The following is a 17,334-nucleotide window of genomic DNA, read 5'->3' as shown; positions in this document are numbered from 1 at the left end:
AGTTCACTTAGTCTTCGGGAACAGTTTGTTTGACAAACAACCGATTGAGTAAGAATTTTCGCCTATCAATAGCGAGTTCTGTCGATTCCAGCCAATCATATCCCTCAGTATCTTTCAATTCATTTTTGGTCTCCATCACTTTTCGGAAGGTCGAATCTTTCTTCATAACATGCAACCACTGTAAATACTCCAAAAGGACTTTTCTCAGCTCCTTCCTGTATACTGGTAGAAGAGCATTTTCAGCTTTAACACGGGCCACTTCAGGCGAATCTCCATGTTGTTCATACTCATTTATCAGAGCTTCGAGCTGGCCTTCGTGGCGACTAGTAACTTCATCTTGAATGCGCGACCAGGGATCTATATTCTCCACTTCTTCTTGGGAAGAGTCAATTTCTTCGCTCGAATGTGAATCTTGAGATGACTGTTCGCTTTCCTGTGAGCTCTCAACTTCGCTATCGTCTCCACCATCTTCGGGAAATATGATATTTCCATAACCCTCTTGAAAGAATTGATTATAATTACTGTACATTGTGATTTGAACTGTGTAAACTCTGAGAATAGACTAAACTACAGGCAGCAGCGCGCTTCTTTTATGGCTATTGGTGAAGGCGGGGTTACCCAGTAAATTAGTTAATTTAACTCCTCCCCCTCTACTAAAATGTTGTATTTTTTGTTTCTCTTGTACCCTCCTGTACCCTCTCTGTACCCCTATTGTACCCCCTCTTAACCCCTCCTGTACCCTCTCTGTACCCCTATTGTACCCCCTCTTAACCCCTCCTGTACCCTCTCTGTACCCCTATTGTACTCCCTCTGTAACCCTCTTGTACCCTCTTTGAACCCTATTGTACTCCCTCTGTACCCCTCTTGTACTCCTATTGTACCTCCTCTGTAACCCTCTCAGGCACTTTTTTTTTCTCCAGAAGAAAAATTTATTTATTTCAGATCATGTTGGTGTTTTGTAATTTGGAAAACTGTAGCTAATATTTCCGCTCTATCTCTGATAATTCGTGCACTTGCCCCAAATGATTTGCACGAGTCGAACTAAAAATTTGGAAAAGCAGCCAGGAACTGGCCAGTGCTTACATTTTGGTCTCTTCATGTACACGGTGTGAAAATTAAATAGAAACTAAAGAAAATGTTTTAGAACACGAATTTCATAGCGCAAGAAGGGCAGCAGGGGTACCGAGGGCAGAAAAGGCACCGAATTGTGATGTGTTTTTCCTGGAAGCGTGCGTGGGGGTCTCGCGTGGACTTCGTGCGCGACACTAGAAAGAAATTTAGCCAGATTTATATCAAACTATATTTGTTTACAATTAATTACATTCTTAAGAAAAAAATATTATTTTGAAGTTCAAAAAGTTAAACGAACTCGTTACCTGAAACAAAGCTTAAATATCTAAAGAAAGTGTGCTTACGCCATCTTCTAAAACTTTGCGTTTTGGATAAAAATACGAAAATGTATCGAGTAAAATTGTACATTTCAAACGTGCTCGAAACGAACTTGAAGTAAATAAGTTTGCAGTGATTTCAATTGACTCATACGCTCGTTCTATTGCTTGTTTGATAGGTAAAACAAAAGACACGAGTTAAGAATTATAATTGCTCATACAAAGAAACCGAAATTAACATAACGCAATGGTGAATGGGGCGTGAACCGCTGCAAATAAAACTGGAAATCTGGAACAAACACGAATTTTATAGCGCCAGAAGGGCAGCAGGGGCACCGAGGGCAGAAAGGGTAATAAATTATGATGTTTTTTTTTTCCTGAAAGCGTTCGTGGGGATTTCGCATGGAGTTCGCGCGCGTGGTTAGAAAATTTATCCAGATTTATATAAACCTATATTTGTTTACAATTGATTGCATTCGTAAGAAAAAAAAATATTAGTTTGAAGTAGGAGCTATTTACAAACAAAGCTTAATATCTGAAGGGAGTGTGCTTACCCCATCTTTTAAAACTTTGCGTTTTGGATAAAAATACGAAAATGCATCGAGCAAAATTGTACATTTTAAACGTGTTTGAAACGAAGTTGAAGTAAATGAGTTTGCAGTGATTTCAATTGACTCATACACTCGTTCTTTTGTTTGTTTGACAGGTAAAACAAAAGACACACGAGTTTAGAATTATAATTGCTCACACAGAGAAACCGAAATTAGCATAACGCAATGGTCAATGGGGCGTGAACCGCTGCAAATAAAACTGGAAAACTGGAACAAACACGAATTTTTTAGCTCCAGAAGGGCAGTAGGGGCACCGAGGGCAGAAAGGGTAATAAATTGTGATGTGTTTTTCCTGAAAGCGTGCGTGGGGATCTCGCGTGGAAATCGCGCGCGTGGTTAGACATAAAAGATCAAAAAGTGATTAAATTCTGCCAACTCTGACTTATTTACCTTTGAAGGAACCGTACATTCTTTAGAAAACATATTTTTCTGAAAAATCAAACTCAACCTATTCATAAATATTTACAAGCGAGAAAAAACATTACAAAAACTTAATTTACAAATAAAATAAATTGATCAAAAATAACACAAAGGTTGTCTCATCCAAAAGCCGGCAGATACACACGACAAAGAAACGAATTAAATATAGACTTAATTTGTACCGCATAAATATATACAAACTTGCTTGTACATTTAACCAGTTAATATACATTTAACACGCAAACAAAATAAAAATTACAACTACTCAGAAACCGTCAAATTCGGTAGCAAACAAAACAATAAACGATCTACTATTCACTGTGTAATTTCGATCCTTGAGTAAACCGGCGTGGGAATTTTATACAGATGAAGACGATTATTTAATTACACCATTGTACTGTATTGAACAACCGAAATAAAAGTTTTCTTTGACTTACAAATCTGTGTGTTTAGTGCCTAGTTATTATTAATTTCTACACGCGATCATATAATGTAGCGGCGATTCGCTTTTGCGCTCAAACGTAGGGTTTACTTTTAAAATCACTGAAGCGCTGACAAACAGAGACTGACTTAAAATCATCTCATGAACACACTTTATTGTTTTAAAAATAAAACTTATTTTGAATTTCATTAATTACAAAATCAAGGTCTATTAATTCTTCTTCCTTTCTGCCAACGTTCTCAGGGCATTCCACTTCAAACGGGTCACTGTTCATAACCTCGTCAGCATTTTGATCGTCTCGAGTTTCCATACCACTGAAATCGTTCGTTTTGAGACCATTTGGACCATAGTAAATGGCATACAGAATGTGATCTTGCAGTTCCTTTGCTTGAACGATCTCGCCACACTCCTCGAATTCCAGTGACGTGAGATACATGCTGGTCCAAGGAAACTTTGGTAGCTCGGTAACGTACGTTTCCCACGAATTAGCTATGTAGCTTGAAACCAAGAGCACTGCAGACATATTCGACTGTTTTTTAAGACGTGGCTGAGGTCAATTTTTTCTCTTACTTCATCGTGGAAGTAAAACCATGCATCTTCGTTATCCATCATTAGACATGAATGCTCTCTCTGGCTAGGGTGATGAATAGCACAACCATTACAGCGCTTCACTTTTTCCTCGTAGATAAGCCCGTCAAAGATTGCAGCGTAGGTTAGCTGAAACACATGTCCGACAAGACTGGCTATCTTTTGGCGCTGGATTTTTTCCACTTCATCAACAGTCAAGCTATTGGTAGACTTAAGAACGATATTTGGAACCATCATAAATTCAACTGTAGAGAGTAAGCAGAATGACTAGAATTCAAATGCAAGAGTGACGCTATAGGTGGTGCCTACCGTTTTATTCCTGGACAACAATAGACATATGCATGACCAATCAGAGTGTCACCCTAAAACAAAGACAACCAATGAACGCCTTTGTTTTTTAGAGACAGCCAATCCAAATAGCCAGAAAAAAAGCTATGACGTCAGCTAACGGACGGTAATGAGATGCCTCAGCACGCTAATGAGATGCCTCAGCCCGGTAATGAGATGCCTCAGCATTTACTCAGCATTTCTCCGCATTTCCTCAGCTTTCTTGGGGGTTCTGCGGTGCCTATATTACTACTAATACAACTGTCTTTTGGAGCAACCGCAGGTCATTTATTAACTTAAACCGTTACAGAAATCATCCCCTTCACCCTTGTCCTTAATCCATGTTACATTGAATCTAACTGCGATCGACATCCTCCATGCTGTGTTCCTCAGGGCAGTGTTTGGTATAGTCGACACCAGCCTCAGCCTCTGTTGAAATTAAACAGAAAAGTGGTCTTTTTGTAAGTACTTGTCATGTATTTGGTGGTCGCCCTTCCCCTACTCTACAATGGGGAAAGGAGCTCGAGGGCGGTTGCTAGGTGGATTGTAACTTAGGGTGCGTTTCTTTGGGAAAATCCACTGAATCCGGATTCTTGTATCCAAAAAACGGATTTTGTGTTTCTTTACTTAACTCTGAAAATGGATTAATCAGGGATTATATACAATTAGTGATCAGAAGAATCCACACTCCGAGTGGATACATCAGATCAAATCTAAATCCGGATTTTAAAGATTCGTGATCCGTGCGTTTCTTTGGGAAAGGATCCGAAAAAAGTGCATTGGCTCAGCGGTCTTCGCCGTGAAAATACAAGTTCGCTATTTTTAAACACTGTCAGTACAGTAAGTTTTCAAGCGCTTATTTCGATTGAAATAGTATGAAGTATGATCAGTATGAAGTGTTATTTTAAACTGGATGCAGGTTTTCTAAAACAGCCACCGTGTGCCTGCAGAAGTTGTATCCTTTTGAAATTGTCACGAGTGAAGTTTGCATTGATCATCGTTTCGCAGAATTCTTCGCTCTCAGATGCTTTCTCGAAATATTATGCTTCAGGCAAAAGAAGAACTACTTCGACGTGTGATTTTTGTGAAGGTTTTTGTATGCTGAAATGATTTTGGCTAGGATACATTCGACGGAAAATAGATTTGTACTGATATTTTATGTTCTGTGCGAAAAGTGTTTGTGGGGTTGTTATGGCAAAAAAATCCATTTTCGGATTTTTCTTTTCTTTGGAAGCGAAGTATCCGTGTGATCTGAGATCAATAATCCAATCTTGGATTCTCCCCCCCAAAAAAACTTACTTCCTCTGCACTAGTCAGTCTTGGCCTCTTTAAGATTGTTACTATCCTTTATAGGTGTTATTTTTCATGGTCAACAGCGTTTCCGAAGATAACCGAGTTAAACTGGGTCATAGCCTCGGTAACAACAAAGTTCGCCCAAGAAAAGAGTCTTGATGGGAGTTCTGGTACCTCAGTTATCAGTTAAATTTTCGGTGATTAATTTCTCAGCTATCTCAGATCTCAAAACTCAGCCATCAGTAACAAAACGGGTGATTTCTCAGGTGACAGTTGGAATTTTGATCAATTCTTAGCTATCAGCTAAACCCAATCTAGAACCTTTTTCTTGTCATTACATTCATACCATTCGAGCCAGTTAAGTCTGCCACTTAGCCGATTTGACAACCTATTTGAGCACTGGACTGTTCTCCTTCTTTGCCAAGACTGATCATAGGCTTCGATTGTTATATTGACGCGACATTTATGAAGTGCAATAAGAGGTTGCCAGACCTTACTACCACTTACTATTACAGGATAAATTTCACGTGTGGAGGAGTGGAGGCGACCAGTATAACGAAGCCCCAGTCTTTACTTCCTTACTTCCTATTTCTTTAGCATTGTTAAAACAGGGTACCCGGCTATGACAGCAATTAAACCGACTATCCACTCTCCTACCCCCTAATGTCGCTAATATGGCCAAGCCGACAATTTTCCGGTGCTTGCAATACATCGTCGGCGCTAGGTGTTAAGAAATTTTCTTTCTTACTTGCCCACTCAATTCCTGAGGTGTACCCCATTAACTGCAATTACTCGTAATATACGAATAATATGAGAAACTTCCCGATAAAAGGATCATTGGATAACGCGGGTCCGTGTCCCGGGGACGTTAAAGAACACGGGGTCTCCTGGTGCGGGAAACACAGGGTCCAACTTTTTTACACCAATAACGAATTTTTCCCTTTAAAACGATAAATCCAATTTTTGTTTGTTTTTTCGCTATGCGGTAAAAGCGTATTGAAAACCTCCGAAAGAAAGCAACTCGACATCATTAGGCTTGAAAATGACTCACTAAATGAGTGATTGGTAAGTAAATCACTAAATGAGTGATTGATAAGTAAATCACTAAATGAGTGATTGATAAGTAAATCACTAAATGAGTGATTGATAAGTAAATCACTAAATGAGTGATTGATAAGTAAATCACTAAATGAGTGATTGGTAAGTAAATCACTAAATGAGTGATTGGTAAGTAAATCACTAAATGAGTGATTGATAAGTAAATCACTAAATGAGTGATTGATAAGTAAATCATTAAATGAGTGATTGATAAGTAAATCACTAAATGAGTGATTGGTAAGTAAATCATTAAATGAGTGATTGGTAAGTAAATCATTAAATGAGTGATTGGTAAGTAAATCACTAAATGAGTGATTGGTAAGTAAATCACTAAATGAGTGATTGATAAGTAAATCACTAAATGAGTGATTGATAAGTAAATCACTAAATGAGTGATTGATAAGTAAATCACTAAATGAGTGATTGATAAGTAAATCACTAAATGAGTGATTGATAAGTAAATCATTAAATGAGTGATTGGTAAGTAAATCACAAAATGAGTGATTGATAAGTAAATCACTAAATGAGTGATTGGTAAGTAAATCACTAAATGAGTGATTGATAAGTAAATCACTGAATGAGTGATTGATAAGTAAATCACTAAATGAGTGATTGATAAGTAAATCACTAAATGAGTGATTGGTAAGTAAATCATTATAAATGAGTGATTGCACCACTAACCTAAATGCACTGGTATTTGACCTCCAGATATTTGTATGTTCCACCACATGGGTCACCAAACACTGAGTTGCTTGCAAACAGCATACAGCTGGTTTTGTTGTTGCATTTGGCCTTTACAATCGCAAGGGAATTCCCAGCATGGCAATTGGTGGTGCGAATACTCGGGTGTGGGCACGTACGGCGGTCATGCCTGCCGTAAGACGCTGCCAGCACGTTGATCTTTTTTCCACCCGGACAGCTTAAAATGGCTCGGCGGTGCTCACAAATGACAATGGACTTAGGCGACTCAATGCACATGAATTTGACCTCCAGATATTTGTATGTTCCACCACATGGATCACCAAACACTGAGTTGCTTGCATACAGCTCACAGCTGGGCCTGTTGTCGCATCTGCTCTTCACAACAGAAAGTGAACTCCCAGCATGGCAGTTAGTGGTGCGAATACTCGGGTGTGGGCATGTACTACGGTCCTGTCTGCCATAGGACGCTGCTACGACCTTGATGTTTCCTCCAATCAAACAGCGAATAATGGCTTTATGGTGCTCACAAATGGTCACGGAAATTAGGTCCTCTGCAGCAAAGAAACACATTACAAATATTAATATAGTAAAGAAAGTTTAACACGACAGTTTTTAGTTTGTGAAATTACTTTACTCACTTTTCAAAATTGTCCTTGTAACGGGGTGCAAATCAGAATTGAAGAAAGCGAGAATTTTAGCATAATTTTTAGAAAATTTTTAGCGTAACTTGTCTCATGCACTGCATTTTTGTTTCTTCAAATAAACCTAGTCTATATTATCTAGTTATTAGTAAGTGCCTTCTAATTCTAACATTTTGCGCGTGTTTGCATCTATTATATTGTTAGTTTACTTTTTTCGCTAAATCAATTAATAGTTAATTGATACCTTTTTCAACTCTCTTTTTTTCTATTGTATAATTGAGTGTAAACGTTGTTTTATTTTAACTTTTGTCCCCGCCACGATCAGTTTTGCAAATAGTAGCGAAGGTAGGCACTTTTGTAAACGAGAACTATTCTCGTAAGCGGCCAGCTCCAGTTGCGGACACTTTTTTCGCGTCCCGAGGGTGTCCGCTTACGAGAGGTGACAAACGGCTGTGTGAAGTTGATTGATAAAAACAAGATACAGAGGTAGTTAAAAAAATTTCCTTTGGGATGTCCGCTTACGGGAGCTTAAAAACAAAGGAAAAGCCTAAGTCGTAATCTCCGAAAGTGTCCGCGGCCGCTTACGGGAATGTCCGCCTACGAGAATGTAAAAATACCGAGTTTGTATGGGAGCGTAAAACGGGGTTTCAAACAAGGCGGCCGTATTAAAGTAGAGCTGTCCGCTTACGAGAGTGTCCGTTAAGAGAGCTTCGACTGTAAAAGTTTAGATGAGTTGAGTTGTGATATGACAATTGGTTTTGGCGTATTCTTGGCTTACCTCGTAAACTTATTAACGGATCGGAAAGGGATAGTTAGGGAAAAATCGCACTTGCAGTGGCGGTGTTTGACATCGAATACGTCAGAGATTTAATCAATGTTTCGTGAAAATTTCGTTGCGCCCAAATGTTATGGCACCGCGTCCAAAAGTAACAAACAAAGTTAAAAAATGTCCATAATGTTCGCTTTATAAAATATATACTATATACAAGGCTAAAAAGAGTTAAAAATGGTAAAATTAATAACAAAGACAAAAACACTCACAGATCCAAAGTTGTTTACAAAGGAGATTGTTCTTGTGGCATTGACTACATTGGCGAGACTCTGCGAAACTTAGAAGTGCGAATTGCGGAACATTCAAATCCTGCTCACACCTCTGAACCTGCAAAACACCTGCGGGAAAACCCATCGCATTCTTTCACCTCGCGTGTTCTCTCTTCAGCACAGACATTCCACAAGCGTAGAATCGTTGAGGGTCTAATGATCCATCAATTCCGCCCCAGTTTGAACAAACAAGTCATTTCTTATGTGTAAACTTTTCCCAACGGGAATTACATAAGATAAAAATGCATGCGTGCGGACGGTCTTTTCAACCCTGATGATGGCAAACAGCCGAAAACGTTTGGTTTTATCATTTTAATTTTACCATTTTTAACTCTTTTTAGCCTTGTATATAGTATATAAAGTTAAAAAAAGACTGACAGGGCCTGTGTGAAAAAGGATTAATGAAAAGAGTTAATATTCCACACCTTTACAAGCCATGGCGCGTTTGGTTTCCTCCATGAAAGCAAACAGCACAAGAAACATGAATAACACAGTCCACTTTCGAGCAGCCATATCTGAAAACTGATAAAAACAACATCAGCAAAACACGTAACTATAAGGTGAAAGAATTCCACAAAGCAGGGACATTTCGACGCCCGGGTTGAATGTAGGGCGATGAAACGAGCGGTTCCGAGGGCAAAGCTGTAATGCAGTAGACTGACTGATATATTATAAAAAAAGCAAAAGAATCTACAAACTTAGGCAAGGCAATCTACAAACGTATAGAGAGATAACTGGATGTTTGAAATTTAGTTTTCCCTATATATTAGCGGAGCTCCTTAGCGGCCCGTAAGGGCCGCAGAGCGGAGCACCATACCCATAAAAAAAACACATGAAAAAAAAAAAAAACACATGAAATAAAATAGGAAACCTCTGCATCCGAGTTTTCATGGTCATCATGGCTAGCGGCATGACTCGCGGGCGCGTACGGCGGCGTACGTACGGTGTTGCGCACATCCGGGATCTTGAAAGGTCTTGACAACTCGCGCAGTACTGGCGCGAAATAATTTTGCAGTGTGAGGTCTAAACAGCTAGTCTGAAAGTTAGAACTTGAGACAAACACATTTATTTTGGCTCCTTGTTATGCCGATGACTACAAACGAGAGCAGGGTAAACTTAACTTCGAGGAAACAGGGTTTAAGCGATTTGCGACGGGAAAGAGATCGCGAGAGATCCAGAAAACCCGGACAGAAAGCAGGCGAAAAAGTATAGCAAAGCGCCTGTCGAACCTGGTAGCAAAGTAGCGAAGAAAAGCGACTAAAATAGCAAGAGAGGTGCCGAGGAAACAGGCAAAGAAATAGCGGAGAACAAGGGAACGGAGATAAAACGAGCAGACGAGTGTACCTACTGCGGCCAACTGGTGAGTACAAAACTGCAGTGTTTCCGTCATTTAATATCTCTACGTTTTGTCTTAAGCTTACTTTATACGCAAAGTAAGCTTATATTGACGGCACATTTTACTTGCTTTCGCCACTAAGCATTTGCTTGTGACATGAACAATGTTGAAAAATACTATTCGTTAAAATTCAGTTTTACCAGGTTTTACTGATCAAATAGGAGGATTTGATTATGTAAACAAATAATTGTTGGGCCTTCGAGGAACGAATTCACAAAGAATATCACTTCAACACATCTCGAAGAAAATTAAGCTTACGATTTTTAAATGCTTGTGATATGATTATTTTGTTTTACAGTGCTGGAAGAGCAGCTGAGATGAGAATGAAAGTGATGTCAGTTTGCACGAAGCACCTGGAATTTCGTTAACTCCGAGTGAAATAGATCGATTCAGTGTATGCAGTTTATTGATATTCATGATGGAGGTAAAATTACTGTTCATTTAGTCAGAGTAAATAAACTTCAGCTTCATTACTTAGCTCTTTCGTTCCCAAATATATTAAATAATCCACTTGTCATGTAGTTCTGTTCACTATTGAGCGTTCATGTGGATTACATAACAATGTCAACAATTTTGAGATTTTGAGGTCTGTTTTGCTGGTTTCATTCAGAATGTCAACAGTAAATGTTATATTTGTCATAAAAAAATCACAATCTTGTTGTGGAATTTGGAAAATGCACACAACAAAGGTTAATGACTACTGGAAAACTGGAATCTTTGTGAGTAAATTCATGCCATTTTAGACACTGTATGCAGCTGTGCATGCAAACTTATTATTAATTAAATGTGTATCTTTAAAAATCTTAGTATTACTGTTAAGAGAAAAGCTTTTAAGATGTGGCAATGTTTTTCCTATGCATGTACATGTATATATAGGGGTAGAGGGGAGGGGGAGTATTTAAAGGTCAAACCTTTTAAAGAGGGAGTGTAAGGGTTTGCAGTGATGCTTTGAGTTTATTAAAATATCAGGACCTGAACAATCGATGGAATCGATAATCGATGGCAATCGATAACAATCGATGACAATCGATATCAATTAATCGATTGATATTGATAATCGATGAACAATCGATCGCTAAAGTTTTTGTGATTATCGATTGTCATCGATTATCAATTTCATCGATAATCGATGACAATCGATCAATTAACTAACATCGATTTTCATCGATTATCAATATCATCGATTACCAATTCAATCGATCATTTAACTGCCATCGTTTTTTATTTGACTAGTATTTGATAAATATGTTTACTTTAAAACACACGGTCTCTCTTGTATGTTATATTTTATTAGCAACAACAATGATAACCTTTCCAAAAAATGTCAATACAACGAGAAACTTACTAACTTAACAGTAATAAGGCAATAATTATTTAAAACAAACGTTTTGAGCTTAAGTCTTATTCGCCTCCATCAACGAAGCGTACGCTTTTCGGTCTGGTTTGCTTTCGAACCAACTCCTGGCAAAGTAAATAGAAATCGCAACTTACAGAATTCCTCGCTGTCTAAGTACAATGTAATTTTTCTAAAACTCTGTCTTGTAGTCCATAAACATTTTCTCGCTCGTCCGAAATATTTCAAATCAAACAGTAGCAGAGAGAACTCAAAAATACGTCGTCCGTACGTCGGAACGAAAACAAGACAACAGTGGGAGTCTGGTGATGAGTTTCGCCTGTCACGTCCGCCATTTTTGACTCGGTCACGAATAACGAAGTGTCTTTGGAATTCTAGCGCTAGCAAACAGTAGGAAACTCGAATGAAAAACAGAAACATTAAAGCTTATGATGTAAACTTCATCTCAATGGAAAGGAGCTTTATTATTTTTTTTTACAAAACAACATATGTAAGTATTTACTTCATGCTTCGGATTGATTGTGTGTTTAATGCCAATCGATGGCAATCGATGAAGTTCGCGACCACCAAAGTGTGATTATCGATTGATCATCGATTGGCCGATGCCAATCGATGCCAATCAACAGTAATTAATCGATTGTCATCGATTGACATAGGCGTACGGGCACCTTCGGTCCTGGGGGGGCGGAGACTCTTTTGCCCGAAAAAAAGTGTCGAAAAATGGCATGGGTTGAAAGCCGAATAAAGGGGCATATAAAATGGAAAAACGTGCATTGATATATTTGTGTACAAATTTCGCCTGCTTGCTTAAGTTCTTTAATCAATTTTGTGGCGTTGTCGGAAGGTGTCAATGCACTAAATTCTTTTTCGAAAATATTTTATTTATTCACTCTAATTCAGCAAAAATTAAATTAATTTTGGGGAGCCAATTTAAATTTTTTCCCCCATTGGAAAGTAAAACAAAAGCGTCAAAAACATTTACGGAAGAATGGGATTTGAAACATTTCGTTGAAAGTTTTAAGCTAGCCCTGAGAACTAAATGTTTGAGTCGAATGCATTAGCTTCATCACATTTATAACAGCTTTGTTTCAAGGTCTTCTACTAAATCCACCGTGCGCGCCCAAGCTTTGGAAAAGCTGATTGCAACTGAATCAAACTGAGGGGTCACGCAGAATTTGCGAGAAAAGTCGAACATTATTATAGCAATTTGCGAGAGGAAACGAACGCAGATGAATTAGAAATTTGGACTTTTGAACCTCAAAGTTCGGTATATTTCCAATACTTTTCTTGTTGATGTAATTCGTTTTTTATGTAATGTTGACTAGACTTTTCGGCTTATTTTCTATTTTTTTTTAGGCTTGTTGCCCGAATTCTTAGCATTTTGCCCGAAACATTTTGGCACTGGGGGGGCTGCAGCCCCCCTCGCCCCCCCGCCTCGTACGCCTATGTCGATTGATCGATTGATTTTCCGATCATCGATTTTCATCGATTGTTCAGGTCCTGAAATATTTACAGTAGAACCCTGCTAACTCGAACTCTGAAGGGAAACGAAAATGAGTTCGAGTTAGCGGGGTTTTTCGAGTTAGCGGGGTTGATTGAATATTTTATTTGCCAAGTTAATAATTGATAGTTTACTGATTTTTAAGCACTTCAGTATACAGTACTGTGCAAATTGAACTTATCTTGCCAGAAACTCTAAAGCGACCACACATTCTTTTGTTAAGAGTGGAAAATGACTGTCAAATACATGATCTGTTCATTGCTATAATCAATGGGCAACCGTTGCGAGTTGCAAGTTCTGGAATTCGAGTTATCAGGGTAAAAAGTTTGACCCAAATTTTGTTCAAGGGAAACAAAATTTAGTTCGAGTTAGCGGGGTTTTCGAGTTATCAGAGTTCGAATTTAACCGAGTAAAAATGACTGAAAAGTGGGGTCAAATCCAAGGGAAATGGAAGTGAGTTTGAGTTAGCAAGGTTGTTCGAGTTATCCGAGTTCGAGTTACCGGGTTTTTTTTCTGTAGTTGACTTCGCAGTTATCAGTAAAAAAAAATAGTCTGTGCTGATACATCTCTGTTAAATATATAAGGTATCCTTTCGCATCCAGTAGTTTTGCTTCACTTTATACAAGCTTGCGTTAATAATTTGTTTTATAAATTATTGATTTTCATACCAATTAATCAATTTTAATTTAATCTGTGGCATTTGACTTTTTTCAGGGTTAACATGAATTTCAGAATTTGCAGAGCCACAGACACAAAAACAGAATGTGGACAAGGACATCAAAAGAAAACAGGAAGGATTAAGATTATCCAGCTTGATGTTTGGGTGTCTTCATGATGCCATTTTCAAGAGACTAGTAAATTACATGTAAATTGAAATCAAGAAAAGCTGCAAATGAGCAAAGTTTATATTTTAAATGTTAACGTATTTACAGTGTACTTCAGAAAACAACTTCTTGATTGACCTGTCTCTTTCACATCTTTTTAGATGTAACAAGGGCATTATGAAGTGATCTTTTTAAGAATAATTTATGCAGCCAAAACAGTAACAGCAGAAATGAATGGGAGTTTAAAATTGCTATTTTCAATGTTTTGGCTGGTAAGAAACCACATGTGACCAAGCTAAAATCTCTTTGGCCGGTTAACATGACCTGTAAGTGTCCAAATATTTAGAGCCCTCGACTACACAGGACTTACATGTAGTTGTCTAATTACTGTATATCATAAGATCTTTGGTTGACCTTGGGGGAGGTAGTGGAGTTAAAAAGCAATGTAATAATTTGAATTTGGATTGGTAATGCTGAAACTGGTGTAATTCTTAAGTATAGAGGTTAAAATCGTGATTGCAAGCAATATGCAATACCAATTTCATTCTTATGTGTTGTATGCTGCGTACAATTTATAAGAACAGCTATAATGTTAAAATTAGTGAAATATTCTAAAGCCAGATTAAATTTGCAGTATCCATTAGGTACCATGAAGCAACCAAATTGTGACTCATTTGCTTACTTTGTGAACTTCATGACGAATGGGCAACATGACTCCACAAAAATGTGTACAATAAAGCATACAAATTTTTAAAAGAGCAGTCAAAGTATTGATGCTTTTTTTCTTGCATAGTTTTATACACAAGCAAACATGATTCTATTTTTTCTGCGTAATCAAAGAACAAAACTGAGTTTGAGACACACAAACAATATTCTATCTTCCCAGAATTTTTGTTTTTTTTATTTCTGTAAGTGAAGTGAAACCCCTTAAGAGGAAGGGGACTCAAAAAGACATGTAAAAGTAAAAAAGGTGCTATCATCCTTTTTTTGGGGGGGGGGGCGAGGGGGGTGGGATGGGGTTACAGAATGTCCCTTCTTTGCTTCCAGTTAGTTTCACTCCGGTTTGCTTGTAGTTAGGTTCACCCCTGTTTGCTCGCAGTTAGCTTTATTCATCCGGTGTGCTTGGGATTAGCTTTCACTCTAGTTTGCTTGTGGTTAGCTTTCACTCCGGTTTGCTTGGCATTAGCTTATGGCAATATGCTGTAAACCCTTTGCTACATGTATGACCTCTGCCATTTCCATTCAAAATTAAAATATAGGCAAATAGTGAAAATAAAAACAAATGAATGAATGAAAAAAAGAAAATTAACCATATTCTTAAAGTAGATGTATATTATTTCCTATATACTCTAAATGTTAAGTGCTTTGCTAATTTACCACGTGATATGCCTATCTACCCCAACATGCAGCCCTACTACCCCCTCCTTATCTTCGAAGGTTACATAATTACCCGTTTTGCAGCATAATTTCCCATCCAGACTTCTGGATCATAATGCTGTCGGTGGAATTAAAACGTTTTGATTGATTTTGTTTGTTCTCGGCTTATTTGGTGTTGCTGTATACGGTACTCCCATATAAGGGCTATACGGGTATGTGCTGCTCAACAGGGTGTGCCTTTTGCCTCTCTGACTCTGAAACAGGGTATACAAATCACTCTTTTGACTGTGGAACACTATCAAGTTTAGCTATGAAAATCCGCTCCTCTCATTGGTTTTTCTCCAAGCCACAGACAAAGTCAAGTGAGCGCTTTGTGATGTACGCTAGTGTTTTTATATCTATCTTCATATATTTTTCATTGTGGATATTGTCTGGAACAGGGTACCTATTTTGCACCGTTTGTCTGGAACAGGGTCGCAAATTGAGCCGTTTTTCTCTGGAACAGGTCCAGAGTCTCAGCGACTCAGTGGCACACCCCTTGAGTAAATTTTGGGGAGTACCTCTCCCCCCCCCCCCCCCGGGACACGGTAAAAAAAAGTAAGTAACAATATTAAAATTTATAAAAAAAAAAAATAAAACGAATATTATATTCTTAGCCTTAAAATTGTACAATGGCTTGAATTCAGGTTTCAATAAAGTGCAAAATAATTAACTGGGGAGCTCCGCTTTTAGGCTTGCCTAAATCTATATATTATTTGAGAATGAAAAACTATATTTCTGGCAGGCAACTTACGGTGTCGTATCTTTTCTAGCTAAATATGTTTTGACGAATGTCAAATGCTCTTCCTTATAGATTCGATGAATTTACTGCGTTAAACCTTTAATAAACTTACAAGCTTGGAAAAACGTTTGTAATTTTTCTTTTGTTAGCTTAAAAGAAAAGATAGTGTTTAATTACTTGAAGGCTGTCCATGTTTGAGGCATCGCTCAGCTAACATTTAATTCCGAGTTGATTTCACCCTACTTATTGCTACGATTGCGATCGTAAAAGACATTGTAGACAAAAAAGTCTATTTCGATCAAAAACTAAAAAAAAGTCTGGAGCTACTTCCTCGCTACATTAGACGCTTTTTGAACTCCCTAATTCTTGCCATTAGATCCTTCATACTTTTTCAAAATAAAGAACTAAATCGTAAGGTATTAAAAATATACTCTATAAATAAAGTGAACTCAAATTGTAGCTCCGCCAAGGACAAATTCGATTGTTATACGACAAGCAAAATAGCGTAGATTCAATAATTTTTCAGCGATGAAAATATTTTGAAGGAAACATACTATTTGAAACCCAGTAAGAAAAACTGCGACTTTACCTGAGTGGTATTTGTCCTGTCGTAACTTCTCAAAAGCTCGTAAGACTGATACAGCTAACATTCCTCACTTATGCTGAAGTGCAATGCATTCTACAAATTGATTGGATAAAGAGCATGCTAAATATTGATTGTAAATCATATTTGACTCACGTAACATGTCTTTTAAAAGCATTGCAAATATGAATTGTAAATATTAACTGTCAGTAGCTGTCTGCGGTGTTAAACATAACTAAAAGATATAATTAATTACACAGAAACAAACTTTCGAGTTGTTATCCGGACTGGGTATAAAAAAGCTGCTGAACTAATGCGAGGCTTGATTTTCGTTTTTAAAATGATTTTCAGTTTTGAGGTGTAAGAAATAAAATGAGAACGTGACTTTCTTCATTCTAAAAGGTTGCTAAATGTTTTAGGTGTACAGCAGCTGTGAAATCAAGTCTTGACGAGCACTTATTTCCACAGTTGTCTCGTGTTATCATAAACTTTTTAACAAGCTTTTTATAAAGACAATTGTGAGAAATATACAATCCGAAACAGCACAGTTGTTTCTTGGTATCACGAACCTTTCAACAAGCTTTTGAATATCAAGATAATCGAATAAATTGACAATTCGGCATAAGTTTTAGAACATTCGCATTCCGCCCATGTTTCAATAGTTCTTTTTTGGAATCATGAAACTTTCAACAAGCTTTTAGATATGAAGGTAGTTATAAAGGTAGTAGAAATTAACAATCCGCAGACATAATTATTTAACATTTACACTTTGGCTTTTGTTTCCTCAGTTGTTTCTCAATATCATGAATCTTTCAAAAAGCTTTTAGATATTAAGCATTCACATTTGGTCGTTGTTTTCGCAGTTGTTTCGTGGTGGCATAAACCTTTTAACAAGCTTTTAGATATG

The 17,334-nt window shown here is 37.6% G+C and overlaps 1 protein-coding gene and 1 long non-coding RNA gene across 3 annotated transcripts; one reads left to right on the top strand and one right to left on the bottom strand.

Annotated features, from left to right (window-relative positions):
• Positions 1-4,042: 4,042 nt before the first annotated feature.
• LOC144644810 (L-rhamnose-binding lectin CSL3-like) lies at positions 4,043-16,492 on the bottom strand. Its single transcript, XM_078504362.1, has 4 exons — positions 16,434-16,492; positions 9,037-9,133; positions 6,849-7,420; positions 4,043-4,205 (listed from the first exon to the last, which is right to left on the bottom strand). The coding sequence occupies exons 2-3, from the start codon at positions 9,122-9,124 to the stop codon at positions 6,849-6,851; spliced, it is 660 nt and encodes a 219-aa protein (XP_078360488.1). The 5' UTR covers positions 9,125-9,133; positions 16,434-16,492; the 3' UTR covers positions 4,043-4,205.
• LOC144644763 (uncharacterized) lies at positions 9,537-14,442 on the top strand. Of its 2 annotated transcripts, XR_013569190.1 has the most exons (3): positions 9,537-9,971; positions 10,306-10,431; positions 13,577-14,442. It is a non-coding gene; the product is annotated as an uncharacterized LOC144644763 (long non-coding RNA). The 2 variants fall into 2 exon arrangements; XR_013569191.1 differs by lacking the exons at positions 9,537-9,971; positions 10,306-10,431 and adding an exon at positions 10,444-11,851.
• Positions 16,493-17,334: the final 842 nt, after the last annotated feature.

Source organism: Oculina patagonica, chromosome 2 (genome assembly GCF_052425735.1).
Source record: "Oculina patagonica isolate OP01 chromosome 2, crgOcupat, whole genome shotgun sequence".
NCBI classification, from domain to species: domain Eukaryota; kingdom Metazoa; phylum Cnidaria; class Anthozoa; order Scleractinia; family Oculinidae; genus Oculina; species Oculina patagonica.
This window is presented reverse-complemented; position numbering and strand designations above follow the sequence as displayed.